The 15,740-nt window shown below is 52.8% G+C and overlaps 2 protein-coding genes across 3 annotated transcripts; both read right to left on the bottom strand.

Moving 5' to 3' along the window:
* Positions 1 to 464: 464 nt before the first annotated feature.
* Positions 465 to 3,523, bottom strand: ETV2 (ETS variant transcription factor 2). The gene is given in 7 exon segments (XM_045986749.1): positions 465 to 683; positions 928 to 1,040; positions 1,553 to 1,574; positions 1,576 to 2,033; positions 2,281 to 2,340; positions 2,470 to 2,707; positions 3,341 to 3,523. Coding segments are annotated over 7 exon segments (1,275 nt in total). The 3' UTR covers positions 465 to 482.
* A 3,573-nt stretch (positions 3,524 to 7,096) lies between these two features.
* On the bottom strand, positions 7,097 to 15,096 carry RBM42 (RNA binding motif protein 42). 2 transcript variants are annotated; one of them, XM_045988780.1, is made up of 10 exons: positions 14,882 to 15,096; positions 14,510 to 14,654; positions 13,122 to 13,206; positions 12,939 to 13,013; positions 11,048 to 11,113; positions 10,793 to 10,968; positions 10,055 to 10,387; positions 9,610 to 9,727; positions 7,440 to 7,634; positions 7,097 to 7,347 (listed from the first exon to the last, which is right to left on the bottom strand). In XM_045988780.1, exons 1-10 carry the CDS (start codon positions 15,007 to 15,009, stop codon positions 7,235 to 7,237), a joined length of 1,434 nt encoding a protein of 477 aa, XP_045844736.1. In that variant the 5' UTR covers positions 15,010 to 15,096; the 3' UTR covers positions 7,097 to 7,234. The 2 variants fall into 2 exon arrangements, with proteins under 2 accessions (XP_045844736.1, XP_045844737.1); XM_045988781.1 differs by lacking the exon at positions 11,048 to 11,113 and having other exon boundaries at positions 10,793 to 10,947.
* Positions 15,097 to 15,740: the final 644 nt, after the last annotated feature.

The following is a 15,740-nucleotide window of genomic DNA, read 5'->3' as shown; positions in this document are numbered from 1 at the left end:
TCCTTGGGGTCTAGATTGGAGTTCTATCTTCCTCAGCTTGGAGTGGGAAGATAGTAGGTGGTTTGGGGGATCAAACCCTAGGCCTAGTTCCTTAATGGTCCCAAGCACTGAAAGGACGCACATAAACTGGTTTTTTTGTTGTTGTTGTTTGTTTTGTTTTGGAGTCTTGAGTGTTTTGGAGTCTTCAGGAGGGACACTGTAGGTTAACCAGAAAGTTAGTGATTGGGTTTGATTCCTTTGCAAATCCCAGCACAGGCAGGCACACAGTAGTCCCTGTAGGGACTGAGAAGATTCCTTTGAAAGTCCCATCACACAGTGACCACACAAGTAGGTCCCCTAAGGGTCTGGGTGTGTCTTCGGATCACACGGGGTTGGGGATGTGATGTGAGTGTGGTGGTGCACATTTAGGGTCCCTAGCGGGTTTAGTCAGTATCCATGGGAAGGATGCAGGCAGCACTCACGACTAGTTTGATAGGATAGTTTTATTGGATCGTTCCTCCCGGTCCAACCCGGGCGCAGTCCGGATAGGCCAGGCCGGGCACGCGGCCCCCAAAACGGTACGTGTACTTGCGCCCACCGCTCTTGCGCACGATGTCGCGGCGGTAGTAGTAGCGTAGACCTCGGCTCAGTTTCTCGTAGTTCATGCCCGGTTTCCTTTTGCGCTCACCCCACAGCCGCGCCACCTAGGACAGAGGCCGGGCTTAGTCTGAAAGGGCAGGAGGGAGTGGGGCTTGGCAACGGACGGGGGGGGGGGGGGGGCGCGGTTTCGGGTAGGTTCTGGACTCGAGTTAGTCGCGGTAACTCCTGGCAGGGGGAGACGAGTACGAGCTGGGGGCGGAGTTTGCTACTACGCAAACAGAATGGCCAGGCCAAATTAAACGCGCGGAGACCCGGGCGGGACTTGGCGCGTCTGGGAGGCTCCCCCACCTCTCTGGGATCACATAGCTGGAACTCGCGGCTGTTGCCAGTCCAGCGGATGCAGTTGCTACGCTCCCCGTCTCGGAGCAGCTCCAGGAGGAACTGCCACAGCTGAATGGGACCTGCGGAGGGCAGGCAGGTGAACACTCAGGTTTCCTAGCCCCAGACCATGTTTCTTCGACGACCCAGCAGTCCCGCCTCCCTCGCTTCGAAGGTTCAAGGGTCCAGATCTTCCCAACTTGGGACCCAGAAGTCCAGATCCCCTCCTCCTCGGGGCCCAAAGAGTCCAGATCGCTCCATATAAAGAACCCAAGAATCGGCCTCAGGGACCCACGCAGCCGGGGTCCCCATCTCGGAAACTTAGAGGAGTTTGGCTGCCACACCTTGGTGACCCAGGCGTCCAGACCCTCACCTCCTTCCTCTCATCTAACCCAAGAACCTAGGTTCTAGTCTCTTGCTCTCTATTAGACTACTGTGCCTTAGTCCTTCCTCTCCTCCCTCAGGACCCACGGTCTTAAGAGCTTCTCTCCCGCTTTTAGGTAAGTAAGCCCCACACCTTCACTCTCAGGTTCCGGTCCCGCCCCTGCGCGCCTACGCCCCGCCTCACTAGATTCCGGTCCTGCGGACCTCTCACCTCGATGATTATTTTTGGGGGTAACAAGCCAAGGTTACGCCGCCCGACTGCTGGCTTGGTTCGGAGGACGTGGTGAGATCTGAAGTCTGGTACCCTTTTGAAGTGGTCGTGCAGTCCGTATGCAGCCCCGAGACCCAGGAGGTGGTACAGTCTGAGCCCGCAGGCCCATTCCACGAAATGGTAGAGTCCGCGCTCGGCTCCCCGCGGAGGTCCTTGCCCCAGTAGGTAGGGCGGTCGAGGCCAATAGAACAGTCCCAGTTGGTGGAGCTGGCGGCGGCCAGGGCGCTGGGCCACGAGCTGGTCCCTCCCCCGGAGGCGGTACAGTTCTGGCCCGCAGCCCCCTCCACACCAGCGAAGGGGGCGGGGCTCAGGCCGGGAGGGGCGTGGCCCAGTGCCTGGGCGACGCCCCTCGAAGGGTCAGAGCTACTGCATGCCGAGTCCGTCCAGTCTCCCGACCACGGAAGAGCCTGAAGGGCGGGCTCTGTGAGAAGTAAGAGACCCCAGGTGAGGGGCGCCCAGGTATCCTGGTTCCCGGTCCCCTCAGGGGTTCTTGGAGTCTAAGCTCTCAGCCCTGGCGCCCTGGGCTCCCGGATCTAGGCTATGCCATCTCGAGGGCAGAGGGATTGCCGTCTTAGCCCTGTTCCCCTTAAAGATCAAGGAGTTTAAACCTCTAGCTACGGTGGAGGACCCCAGTCCCCTTCTTACCCCGCCTCTGCACGCATACTCACCCGCTCCCCATGGAGCTTCTGGGTGCGGTAACGCGGAGCCCCAGTCCGGCTGTAGGATCCCTGCGATGGGTAATGAAGGGACAGAGTTTAGGGAAGGGTGTGAGCAGTGACTAGAGACGCCCCCTCGACCCCTCACCCAGCAGTCTTTATTTGTCAGGGGCTGAGGTATTCCCCCTAGTCCCTACTCACTCACACCTAGAAGGCCTCGCCCTCTTTCAGCCTCAGGACTCAGCCGCCGGCCCTCTCCCCATTCAGCCTGTGGAGTCCAGGCACGCCCCCTTCCTCCCTCAAGCCCTGGAGCCCAGCCTCTCACCTTCCTCAGCTCCCTGGAGTCCCAGCTCACAGCCACCTTTCCAGCGTGTCTCCGCTGACAGCGTGTCCTCTGGGAGCGCCAGTTCGGGGAAATAAAAGCCGAGTTCAGCTCCTTCTGCAGGCGATGAGGCAGTTAGGGCGCAGTGGGGGTCAGAGGAGGCCCCCACCTGTGCACCCTCCCCACACAGGGACTCAGCCCCCCAGCCTACCTAGCCCTGACAGTCTGCTTCCTGGGGGCACTTCTTGTGGAGGCACTTCAGACCAGTTCCAGAAGTCCATGGATGCTCCTTGTGAATGTTCTGGGCAGAGAGGAAAAAGGGGGCAAGGGTTGAGCTGGGGACACTTAGGAACCCTGGAGTCGGGGCCCCAACCCTTGCTTCCCTCAGACCCAGGAGTCCAGGCCTTTCGCTCCCTGCTTCCCCAGGACCCTGGAATCTTGGTCTCCCCTGTCTTTCTCAGGCTAGGAGAAAGAGACCTCAGCCCTCACCTTCCTCTGACCCAGGAGTCCGGGCCCCCAGACCTCCAGTCCCCAGTTCATGGCTTACCTCTGGCAGGTTTCTCTGTCCCCGGCCAGGGGTCTCAGCCCCATTTCATACCATGTACCCCCTCCCCTGGGGAGCCTGGGCAGGGGGGAATTTTCCGAGACGTCAGAGCCGGGGGTCGCAGCCGGGTCGAGTTGCAGGGCCGAGGGGCGGGGCCAAGCCCCCCCAACCCCCGCCCCGCACACACCTCAGGGATGGCCGCCTGCCTCCTGATAGCTACAGCTGTCGGGCTGCAGGGGTGACTTGGACTTGGACAGGAGTTTGGGGAACAGCGGGCTGTGAGAGACCCGGGGTCCGGAGGCGTGTTTACGGGGTGATGGGTATGGAGCGTGGCGGGGGGAGGGGTCGGTGGACAGGTTTTCCGTCTTGGGGACTTGATCCTGCGACATGGGGGTGGGGAGGGGGAGGGTCTGGGGTCAGTGGGGCTGCGCCAGGCTTATCTGCAACAGGAAGGGGGATTTCCGGCCAGATCCCAGGTCCGCCAACGTCACAATCTGTAGGGGGACTGCGGGGCGGGGTGGGGGAATATGGTTGGGGGAAGCTAACGCAGGATCCCCTTTGAGGGCTTTGAGGATGTTCTGGGGCTGCTCTTGAGGAGTGTCAATCATGATAACACAACAGTGTAAACAATAACCAGAGTAATTCTAATTGCTAACATTTATTGAGGGCTCGTTGCCCGCCCCCAACCATGCCATGGGCCTTCATTTAATCCTTTTATGAGGTAAGTACTAGTCTTTTATTTTATGAAAGGGGAAATTGAAGCAGACTTCCCTTTTCACTTCCCTTCATCTCCAGAATCCTATACTGTAATAGTCTGGGACAAATGGGGGAAACTTGAGTATGCACTGAATGTGTGATACAGAATTATTCATTTTCCTAGATGTGATTATGGTATTACAGTAGGAAAGATGTCTTTATAAGGAAATGAACACGGATTTTTAGGGGTAAAGTATTACTTGCTTCAAATGATTCAGAGGACCCTCCCCCCCCCCCGTATACATGTAACATATATGGGACATAATTATACTAAAAAATTATCTGAAACTTCAAATTTAACTAGGTGTCCTGTATTTTTAAAAAAGATTTATTTATTTGAGAGAAAAAGAGAGAGAGAATGCGAGCAGGAGGAGGGACAGAGGAAGAGGGAAAGAGAGCAGCAGAATCCCTGCTGAGCACAGAGCCCAAGGAGGAGGGGGGTAGGGCTCAGTATCACAACCCTGACACTGTGAAGGGAGCTGAAAACAAGCTGCTCAACTAACTGAGCCACCCAGACATCCCTGCCCTGTATTTTTATTTCCTAAATCTGGTAACCCTAAACCCAGGCAGCTTGGCTTCAGAGCCTGTGGTTGTACCCATCCTGCTGTATGTATTAATAAGTATTTACCATTAAAAAGAAACTCTTTGATATGGGCATTTTCCAGTATTCACCCTGCTTGGCCATTAACTACTTGGCATTCTGGGGGTGGGAGGACAGTGGTGTGGGCACTGCTCTTCTGTTCGTGTTACATTAGGGAAACTAGCCTTAGGAGGGCGGGCCACTTAATGGGTCACAGAGTGAGCAAGTGGGAGGTGCTAGGATCAGCATAGGGGGATCTGAGAGGCCCCAGGCATCACTGCTCCACCATCTATCCTGCTGGTCCCCACAGGCCCCAGGCCTCCTCTCCCTGAAGTCGGCCTTTCTCCTGTCTGTGTGTGTCTGTCTGTCCATGGCTCTCTGCCCTAGTTAGTGCCTCTGGCTCTGGGTCTCTGTTGTACCAGGCCTGACCCCAGTGAGGACTTGCCACCCAGTCTCTCCTGCTAAGTTTCAGTCCCTCCCCATCTGTCTCCCTACCTCCTTATCTCTGTCCCCATTGTTGTCTCTGGGTTTTCTTCCCATGCCCCTTCCCTTTGTACTGCCTTCACCTGCAGGTCTCGTCTCTCCAGCTTTGTCTCCCTCCCCATCTCTCCCATCTCCGCTTGCTACATCCCTTCATCTCTGTCCATCTGTCTCTCAACCCAATGGTTGAGTTTTTTCTCTCTTTCCTCAGGAGGACTTAAATGCACACATTTAAAAGCTTCCTTTCAGAGACAAACCGTAAGAGATTTTTAATCATGGGAAACAAACTGAAGGGTTGCTGGAGGGGAGAGGGATGGGGGGATGGGGGTTACTGAGTAATGAACATTAGGGAGGGCATGTGATGTCATGAGTTCTGGGTATTATATAGGACTGATGAATCACTGACCTCTACCTCTGAAACCAATAATACATTATAGGTTAATTAATTGAATTTAAAAAAAGCTTCCTTTCTGCGGTCATTCCCTCTTTCCATCTCCTCCCTGGTTCCTGTGACTGAAGTGACCAGAGGGGGTCAGGAGCGGGAAGGGCTTAGTGATGTGGGGGTAGGGACGGGTCCTGGGGCTGGGTTGTCTAGCCCAGGTGGCAGGGGGCTGAAGGGCACTTCCTGTGAGGGAGGGAGGGAGGCCCTCACCCTTCTAACCAGACTGGAAAATGTGACGTCAGAGAGGGAGCAATAAGGGAGGAAGGCAGGAACAGAGGTAACTTGACACCTCTCCTGGGTGACCAGCTTCCCAGGGAGGTCTTGGCATTGTTTCCTTCCTCCTCCCGTGCCCCCCTCTCAACCCAGGGTTCTGCTGGCTATGCCCCTGGGAGACCCTCATCCCCTCCCCACGCTTGATCCACACAATCTCCCTCCTCTGCCTGGTCCTTTCCCCTGCCTCCTTCAGACCTCCAGTCCATAGCATGGCCCTGTCAGGGTTCTTTCTAAAGTGCAAATCTGATGCCAGTCCGTTTGAACTTGTTTCCAGCTTCTCAAGGCTAGCTGCTGCCTTCAGGGTAAAGTCCACGCTCTTAGTCTAGTGTTCAAGATCCTGCTTGGACACTTCTTCAGATAGGCAGTGTCAAGCCTGGGGCTGGGAAAAGAGAGGTGGGAGAGATCCATAGATGCAGAGAGAGAACAGAGACTCAGAGACAGACACTTAGAGACAAGACAAAACAAAACAAAAAACCCCAGAGGGGCACTCACAGGGAAAATGAGACATAGAGAAGAACTTGAGAGGGTCCACACAGACATACAGCAAGAGAAGGTGGCTGGGGTTTGGCAGAATGAAGAAACTGGAAAACAGTCTCAGGATGCAGATGGCTCTTCTCCCCGTTCAATTCAAGTCCAAGCTTGACACTGCCTATCTGAAGAAGTGTCCAAGCAGGATCTTGAACACTAGACTAAGAGCGTGGACTTTACCCTGAAGGCAGCAGCAAGCCCTGAGAAGCCGGAACCAAGTTCAAACAGGACTGGCATCAGATTTGCACTTTAGAAAGAACCCTGACAGGGCCATGCTGTGGACTGGAGGTCTGAAGGAGGTGGGGGCAGGGACCAGAGGGTGAGAACTTCAGAGATTGCGAGAATGACAGGAAGAGCATGAGACAGACTCAGAAGTGGCCAGTTCCTTCAGGAAGCCCTCCCTGACTCCCACGTCAGCACCCTGGGCTCCCTCACCCCAACCCTGACCACTCTGTGTTGCAATGGGCCTATCTGCCGCCACTGGACCAAGCTCTGAGGGAAGACTCCAGGACTGTTTCGGTCACCATGTCCCCAGCACTGGCTAGGCCTTCTGTGAGTTTGCTGAATGGATGAAAGCCTGGAAGGCTGTGACCTCCAGAAGGGCAGGGCTCAGAAGACCCCCTAACTTGGTACTGAGAACACAGGCTGGAGTCTGAAGACAACTGGACTGAGTCTTGGCTTGGTTGTGGCCTCGCTCTAATAACTCTTTGCTTTCTGTCGAATGGGCTGTACTCAGAATGCACTTAAAAGAGGGTTCAGGAAGATGTGACGGGAGCACAGCAGGGACAGGAAAATGCCCATCTGCATGTTTGTCCAGGCAAACTTTTAAAGCTCCCTTCTAATCACTATTCCCAGATTGGGGGATGCCAAACCCTGTTCCCCAAAGAGTGCTTGCAAGCCCAGCCAGGGACGGAAATAACGTAAATTTATTGAAACTGGTTTTGGGGAGGGAGGGTGGGTGGCTAGTTGGGGATCTTCCAAAGAAAACAGGGAGAAAAGCCAGCGCCCGGCCAGGAGGGAGCGGGTGCCTGGCCACCGACCCTATCTCAGGCCCAGCTTCTTCTTCTCCTTCTGCTTCTTGCGCACCACATCCAGGTTCCGGTCCTTCCACATACTCTTGCGGAGCTTGATGGGGCGTGAGCCCACATACTTCCCTGTGGGAATGGAGGGTTCAAGGTCAGGTTCGGGGTCAGGCTTAGGCCAGATGCTCGTCACACCCATAGTCCCTGAGAGAGGCCTCACATACCATTCATCTCACGCATGGCGCGCACGTAGTCGCTGGGGTCCTTAAAGCTGACGAAGCCATAGCCCTTGGTCTTGCCTGTGCGCTTGTCTCGGATCACCTTAGCCTTAAGGAAGGATGGGAAGCGGCTGAAGGCGCGTGCTAAGATGTCATCATTCACTTCATTGCCCAAATCCCCACAGAAGATCCGGAAGTCATCTGGGGTTGGGAAAGAGGAGGTCAGAAGATGCAGATGCCTGGTCCTGTGTTTGCCTTACTAAAATAGCCCCCCTTCTCTGGAGGCATCCCCCAAACCCTCCTCCCTCCGCATCCCCAGCAGTCTCGGCCTGGGGCCCTCTCTGTGATAACAGCCAAAATCTGTATGGTATTTACCCTGCACTAGACTGTCTGCTAAGTACTCGTGAGGTTTTAACACATCTGGAACTCCCAATGGGCCCTTTTATACCGAGGCACAGAGCAGTCATGTTACCTGCCCAAAGTTACTCAACCAGGTAGTCGCAGAGCTAGGACAAGACCTCAGGTACCTGGCTCCAGAGTCCTCACTTTTAACTACGTGCACTGCCTTTCTCCACTCCAGGGCCATCTCACCCATTGCCATGATGAAGGCTCCAACTCTGTCCTACCCCTGGCCTCTCCTCTGAGCTCCTGGCACCCCTTGGTCTCCTGGACATCTCCCCATGGATATCCCCAAGGGCCCTTACACCCGTTTGCCTTCTTTGCAAAGCCCACTCTAATTCCCCGAAACATGAACACGATGTCTAATCCTTCTCCAAGGCTGACCTCAGCTGCCATTCCTGAGCATCTCCCCTGAGTTGGGCATGAGCCAGACTGAATATACTCAAGCCCAAAGCATCCCTTCCCCAACAAGGCACATACCATTATTATCCCCTTGTTAGAGTGAGGAAAGAAGTATAGAAAGGCTAAGTGATTTGCCCAGATCACAGAATTAGGGTCTATAGCATGCCCTGACCACCTCTAGGCTGACACTGCCATGCCGTGGCCTGGGGCAGGTGGACGATTCTCAAAAGAGGCAGAAGTCAAGGACTCAGATGGGAGGCAGGTCCATTTCCTCAGCTAGCACTGTAGCTGCCCCACAGCTTCTGTGGTGATTAGGGACACTCTCTGAGAATAAGTTAGGCTCCCCTAAGAGGAAATAGTCTGATAAACTCAGAGGGAGGGGTCTTCTACAAACCGACTAGGTTGGACATTTAAAAAAAAAAAACAACTGTTATATGTGAGACAAAGTGGTAATGGGGAGACCATTCTCATTACAACGTAATCTAGAGACTGAAAATTGCCTGCATCCCGATTCACGGGCAAAAACGGCTGCAACAGATGGTTTAGAGGCAACTGTGGAAATTTAAACATAAAGGGAATATGAGATAACACAGAATGATCATTCATTTTCTTAGGAATGTTAACAATATTATGATATAAAAGAGACTGTCACTTTTCTTAGGAGATGAATGCGGAGGTATTTAGGAGTGAAGTGATAACTTCATTTATAACTTGCTCCAAATGACTGAGCAAAATCCAAAAAAAGCATGCAAACACACAGAAAGGTAAAGTGAATACAGCAAAATGGCCACTGCTGACTCTAGGGTTGGGTATACATGACTGTTCACTGTGCAATTCAGTGTTAAAAAAATTTTTTTTAAAGATTATATTTATTTATTCGACAGAGGAAGAGAAAGAGCACGTGCACAAACAAGGGGAGTGGCAGGCAGAGGGAGAAGCAGGTTCCCCACTGAGCAGGGAGCCAGATGTGGGGCTCGATCCCAGGACCCTGGGCTTATAACTGGAGCCAAAGGCAGAGGCTGAACTGGCTGAGCCACCCAGGCGCAGTTTGGGTATTTAAAACTTTTCATAAGAAGTTGGGAGAAAAAAAAAATTCCCTTTACCTTTAGCAAACCAGGCCTCTCATGAATGAAACAGTTCAGAAAGTCCTAGGTGCCAGGTGCCTTTACGAAATTCAGTTTACTGGCTAGGTGAGGGCCTGCCTCCCAGAACCATAGTCTAGCCCTCCATGAGGCAGGCAAATAGCAGGTCCTGCCCTACAGAGAGGTGGCAGTTGCAGAGTGAGCTGGTTTACCTTCCTTGTGTCTGCCCCAAGAAGGAGACCTTGGTGCGTCCTTGACTGAGCAATGCCTAGCCCTGCACTTGGGCCCCTTACCTGCATCCCACTCCAGCAGGCTGGGGTCCTCCCAGCTGCTCCCAGCTGCTGTGCGAATGCAGCGTTTCAATTTCTCTGGCTTTCCTTTCTTCTTGTCCTCACCCAAGGGCTCCGGGACCTGTAGAGGAAATGGGGACGGGGCGCAAAAGGCTTGGTGTTAAGTCTCCTGGACCCATGTGTCCCCTTCAACCTTCCCCACCTGCCTATGCCTCTCACTGTCCTGCTTATATAATTAAAGAGCTGGATGTACTTCTGAATGTGAAGTACCTGTGTCTGTCTCCTTTTCCCCTATGTCCTCCCAGCCCCTCCAGTTTCCTGGGTCCCTCTTACCTCCATCAGTAGAGGACTACATGTGTTTCTGGGTGTGGAAGATCATGGGTTCCTGTCTGCCCTCCTTGCCCATTCTATCTGCCTCCCACCCCCAGCTGCTATGCTCCCTGCTTACCTCAAGAGCCATGAGGCCAGGTGGTGGCTCAGGCCGTGGGGGCCGGGGTCGTGGACGCAGGGACAGGAGCTCAGGAATGCGCAGTGGGGGCAGCAGGCCTCGTACAACTTCTAGTGGGAGGGGCAGGGGCTCAGGCTCTGGCAAAGGCATGGCCAGGGCCAATGGCAGGCTGGGCCCAATGACCGCAGGGCCGGTGGGGGCACCTCCTGCCCCAACGGCCACAGCTGCGCTAGCCTCCTCCAGCCCGGCTGCTGCCGCCACCACTGCCTCTTCCTTCTCTTTCAAGCCCAACCCCAGGCCTAGCCCCAGCTCTCGAGGTGTTGCTGGCTCCTCCTGTGGGAAACGGAGACAATGAAGTGTGCCTTCTCCCAGGCTCAGACCTTACCCCCATCCTGTACAACAAAGCAAGGGCCTGAGGCCAGAGAGCAGACAAGAGACACCTACACCGAGAAAGGAATCTCTAGTCAGAGACAGACACTGGGACAAGGACATGAGGACAGAAAAACAGAGAGGGACAATCAAAAGAAAAATAGAGATATAGGGACAGAAACAACCCAAGGCATGTGTTTCTCTACTTTCCTCACAAAAAGAAAGAAAAACAGATTCAGCCACAAAAAGAAATAGTGAGAGACAGCGTCAGAGAGTGAGAAGGCAGATTCAGACATGGCTCATCAAGCCAGGATTGAGCATCTCTCCATCCGTCACACCTCTGGCCATGAGCTCCCTGTCCACACTTACCAGGGGAGGTCTCAGAGCAGCCATGGAGCCCAGGGGGGGGCCTGGGGCCCGAGCCATCGGTGGCAGCATCATAGGTGGTCCAGGGGGGCCAGGCATAGGGGGACCCACGAGGGCCTGGTGAGGGGGCCGCAGGGCCATGGGGCGGGGACCACCTGCTGCAGAAGAAAGAGCAGAATCTGTCAGGGTGTTAGTGGGGGAGTTGGAGGATTTAAGGGGGAAGTTATGTGGCACAGATGATGACCCTGGCCCCCTCACCTGCTCTCTGTAGCACGTGGGGGACGAAGGCCGGACGCAGGATAGGGGCCCTCTGGGGGGCCACAGCTGTGGGAGAGAGAGATGGGGGTGTGTGTCATGGGGGACCGGGGCACTTGAGGTGAGGTGTGTGTGTGTGGGTACTCTCAGCATCCAAGAAATCCTGGAGAAGAGTCTGGGGAACCTTCTAGGAGATGCAGGAGTCTTTCCATTTGTTCATTCAGCAAAAATTTACCACTGAGCATCTCCTCTGGGTCTGTCCCTGTCCTGGACAATACTACGGACACACCAAAGGACCAAAGGCTCTCAGGGAGCTCCTGGTCCACAGCAGGAGGGAAGAGACCCATCACCAGAGGGTGACAGCCCAGAGTGATCAGGGCCAGGATGGGGTAAAGCCCAGGCAGGGTGACTGGAACTAGGAGGGGGAAGCCTGGGGAGTGGTGGGAACCCATAGAAGCCCTCTGACTTAGCCAGGGCAGCTAGAGGCTTCCTAGAGAAAGGGACCTATGAGCTGAAATCTAAAGGATAATAAAGACCCAGCTGCCTTTGGTCAGGCAAAGGGTGACTGTAAAGATTACTGGCAAGGAGAACATTTACAAATAATTTTCTTTCTCTTTTCAATTCAGTATAATTTTAGTAACAGAGGCTGAAATTTGGAGAGCATTGTAAGACAATGGTCAAAAGGTCAGCAGGCATCCAAGCATAGCCTTGTTGGCCTGATCATGGATGTCCTCCTGAGGGCAGCAGGGAGCCACAGCAGGGCTGGTAGCTAGGCAGGGTGACTAGGTCAGATGTGCATTTTGATCAAAGCCATACTAAAGAATAAGAGATGTTAAGATTTCTCAGATAACAGATAAAAAGAGTGTGAAAGGAATTAAGTAACACAACGCGTAAGTTTGATCTAATAGTGATTGTACCAGAACTTTAAGAACATGTATTCTTGGGGCACCTGGGTGGCTCAGTGGGTTAAAGCCTCTGCCTTTGGCTCAGGTCATGATCCCAGGGTCCTGGGATCGAGCCCCGCATCAGGCTCTCTGCTCAGTGGGGAGCCGGCTTCCCCTCCTTCGCTCTCTGCCTGCCTCTCTGCCTACTTGTGATCTCTGTCTGTCAAATAAAAATAAATTTTAAAAAAATCTTAAAAAAAAAAAAGGACATGTATTCTTTTCATACATATCAGAAGTAGTGTTAGAAAAATTGTATAAACATCACCTTGAAAACAAAAGTAGGAATGACCTGTGGAGAGGACAGATTTAGTTAACTTGATTCTTATTTAGTTAATAGGCTTTGGAAGATTATAGCTGGATGACAGCAGGGGACAGAAGGGAGGTCAACAAGAACATTGTGGGCACATTATAGCAATGCCTAGGACTCCTGGGGAGTATATGGGGATCTCTGTGTAAGGGGCTAGGGGATGCAGGGTCTTGACTGCCAGGTGAGGAGCTTGGTGCTTATCTGATGGTTTATTTACCCCATCCACGGATAGCACATACTGCTTACAATGTGGCAGGCACAAGACTTTTGTTCCTCATAGACCTTATATTTTAGAGGAAACAAAAGGTGATAACCGTAATAAATAATTTGTATAGCTTGTTACAAGGTATTAAGTACCATGGAGAAACACAGCAAAGAGTAGGGATTAGGATATAATAATATCATATATTGTTATATATATATCATATATATCAATATAACAATAAGGGGGTTGGTTTGCAATGATCAAGTGAAGCCTTACTAAGGGCAAACTCCTAAGTGTATGATCCGGTTTGTGCTTTAGGAAGATGGTAATGTCAGAATGGGGATGAAATGAAGAGTTAGCACAATGATGTCGGCAAGATGCTGTAGTAGTCAAAACAAGAGTGCTTGGTTACATGTGGGGTTCCTGGCCCAGACCTACCTGCTCGACGCAGGAACATAGCTTCTCGAGCCTCTGGACTATCCAGGTGACTTCTATCACCAGGGCCAAAACCAACTGTTGGAATGGAAAGAGACAAAGATTGTGGGAGGAGTGTCCCAGGCATCCCTTTTTATCACTCTGACTGATTCCCTGGCTCCCTCTCCTCCACCACTCCTCACTTACCTGGACCCACGAAAGGAGGTCCACCCACCATGGGAGGAACCACTGTGGCTGCAGCAGCTGCCCGGGCCTCCAGAGTCTGTTGGACCTGTTGGGAAGGAAATTGGGGTGAGGGGCCTGACTTCGTGCCCACAAGCTGTGCTGGCTGGCTTACGCTGGGAGGCCAGGGGTTTTATTCTCTGTATTCTGTGTGGGGCTGGCTATCTGTCAACCTTAAGTCCAAGTTAAAATATCACTTTTCAGGGAGACTTTTGGGATTCCACTAGTGAAAGCTGTCCTTAACCCCTCTCAGTTGCAACTTTTCTTGTTATCCTGTTTCATCTTCCTCAATGCATTTAGCACTACCTAAAGTTGTGTCCATCCTGTCCTTCTCATCTCCCATGCCACCACCCTGGTCCAAGCCATCATTATACCTTGCCTAGATGATTATGGTAGCCTCTTCTTCAGTCTCCTTGACTCTGCCCCAGCCCCCTACAGTCTGTTCTCTAAACACAGCCATAATTAGTTAATGTCTAAGTTGGACCATATTACCCCTTTGCTCAAAATCCTTCAAAAGCATCCCATCTCAGAGTAAAGACCAAGGTCTTTATGGTAGCCCACATGGTACTACCAGGTCTGTCTCTATCACCTCTCTGTCCTTATCTCCTCCCACTCTCTCTCTTGCTTGCTTGCTTGCTCTACTCTAGCCCCACTGTTCTCTCTGCTGCCCCCTGAACATGTCACCTGTGTCATGGCCCTTGCACTCGCAGTTCTCTCTGCGGGGAATGCTCTTCCCCTAGATATCCCCATGGTTCCCTCTATCATGTCCTTTATATCTTTGCTTAACTGTCACCTCCTCAGAAAGGCTTTTCCTCATCACACTGATAAACCTTTCCTTTCTTACTCTACTTTACCTGTCTTCACCCAGTAAAATGTAAACCCCGAAAAAGGTAGTGACTGTTTTTCTCTGTATTGTTCTCTGCTATGTGCTTAATGCCTAGAATAGTGCCTGATGCATAGAAAACACCCAACAATTACTGACAAAATGAACAAGTTTCATTTACTTGTTTTCTTTCTAGTAGTCTTTCTCCAGGAGTCACATACAGCTGGCTATTGAGCAGGTGAATGTAACCAATAAGACTGAGGAACTATTTAACTTAAATGTAAATTTTTAATAGATACAAAACATTTTTATCACTACAGAAAGTTCTATTGGATAACATGGTCCAGAATATAAGCTCCCAAAGGGCAGAGATATTGTTTGCTTAGTGGTTACTGTGTTCTCAGTGCCTGACACATAAAACACATTTGTCGTGTTAATCAATAAGTCAGGATGTCAACAGCTTTTTGTACACAAACACTGTGTTCAAGGCACTGTGCTCTCTGAGTTATATGCCTTGGCTCAGCCGTACCTGCTGGTAAGTGTTGGTTGCAATAATTGGGCGGATCACAGGAGCTGCTGGGACCTGCATCGCTTCTACCGTGGGGACCGTGGGCACCGCAGGCACAGCAGTTGGGATGCCGGTTACCGGAGCCCCCAGAACTTCCTGCTCAAACCTGAGGAGGCAAAACCGACATCACAGCTCAGGACCTCGCATTAATTCTGAAGCGCTGGGTATACCGCGATAGCGCCTTCGCCCCTGCCAACCTCTTCTTACTCCCTCCCCCACAATCCCAAAAGTCCCATTTCCCCATGACAGAGCCACAGCGGGCTAAATTTCGGCCTGGAGACTCCAGGGCTCGGTGGCTCTGACTCTGGGACGGCTTTTTATGGCGGGCCTTACAGGGCCATCTCCGCTTCCATCTCCTTCAAGCGTTCCTCCCCGCTCTTGCCCGGCATGCCGGCGCCAGGGCCTGGGACCACAGGTCCTCCTGCACCCGGGAGTCCCGGGGCTGGCCCCGCCCCGGCCATCGCTGCTGCCGTCGCTGTCGCCACTACTACCGCCTCGGCTCAGCGGCCTCCACCAGTTCCGCTGTCTACTCTCTGGTCTTGCCGGGGTTGGCGCCCTTGAATGACGTATCAGCGAAAGCGACGGGCGCTGGTCCATGACATCATATGAAGAGAGGCCAATGAGAATCTGGTCACACCTGGAGGGCCCGCCCCAAGGAGAAAATAAACCAATCAGAGTTCTGGAAAAAGGAACCAGCGAAGAGCCTGGGTCTAAGTAAGTGCAACTAAGTGAGGCGGCCACGCCTTCATTGGAGGAACAAGGGCTAATGGGAGCGCTGTAAAGTGGTTGGCCCCGTCCCTAACGAGGAAACCGGACCTTTGAGAGCTCAGAAAAGTTTGGAGGCTCCGCCTGTGCCATCGAAGCTCCGCCTGTGCCACTGAGGCTCCTTCCGGAAGTTTTAAAACACACTGAGGTCCCTATCAACCCAGGGCTGGGCGAGGCTATAGAGTGCTGAGTGCCGTGGCCTTTTAGTCGGTAGAGACACATCACTGGACAGTGATTTCCAGAAAGACGAGGGACAGGGGCGCCTGAACCAGGCTTTCTGGGAAAGGTGACGTTTGAAGAGTTGCTACATGAAAATGGAGATGTTCTGGGTGGGAGAATAGTTCCTGTAAAGGCCGAGAGAGCAGTCAAATGCGGCAACCCAGAAAATCGCATGTGTGTAGATTTGGTCTCTCTGTCCTTTCTTTCT

Source organism: Meles meles, chromosome 19, assembly GCF_922984935.1.
Source record: "Meles meles chromosome 19, mMelMel3.1 paternal haplotype, whole genome shotgun sequence".
NCBI lineage: Eukaryota > Metazoa > Chordata > Mammalia > Carnivora > Mustelidae > Meles > Meles meles.
This window is presented reverse-complemented; position numbering and strand designations above follow the sequence as displayed.

Excerpts from the sequence above, each read along its gene's own strand:
- RBM42 (XM_045988780.1), bottom strand. The coding sequence starts at position 15,009 with ATGGCCGGGGCGGGGCCAGCCCCGGGACTCCCGGGTGCAGGAGGACCT. Across the intron at positions 9,728-10,054 it reads CTGGCCTCATGGCTCTTGAG|GTCCCGGAGCCCTTGGGTGA; the intron begins GTAAGCAGGGAG and ends TTTCCTCTACAG. Across the intron at positions 7,635-9,609 it reads CCTGCTGGAGTGGGATGCAG|ATGACTTCCGGATCTTCTGT; the intron begins GTAAGGGGCCCA and ends TCCCAACCCCAG.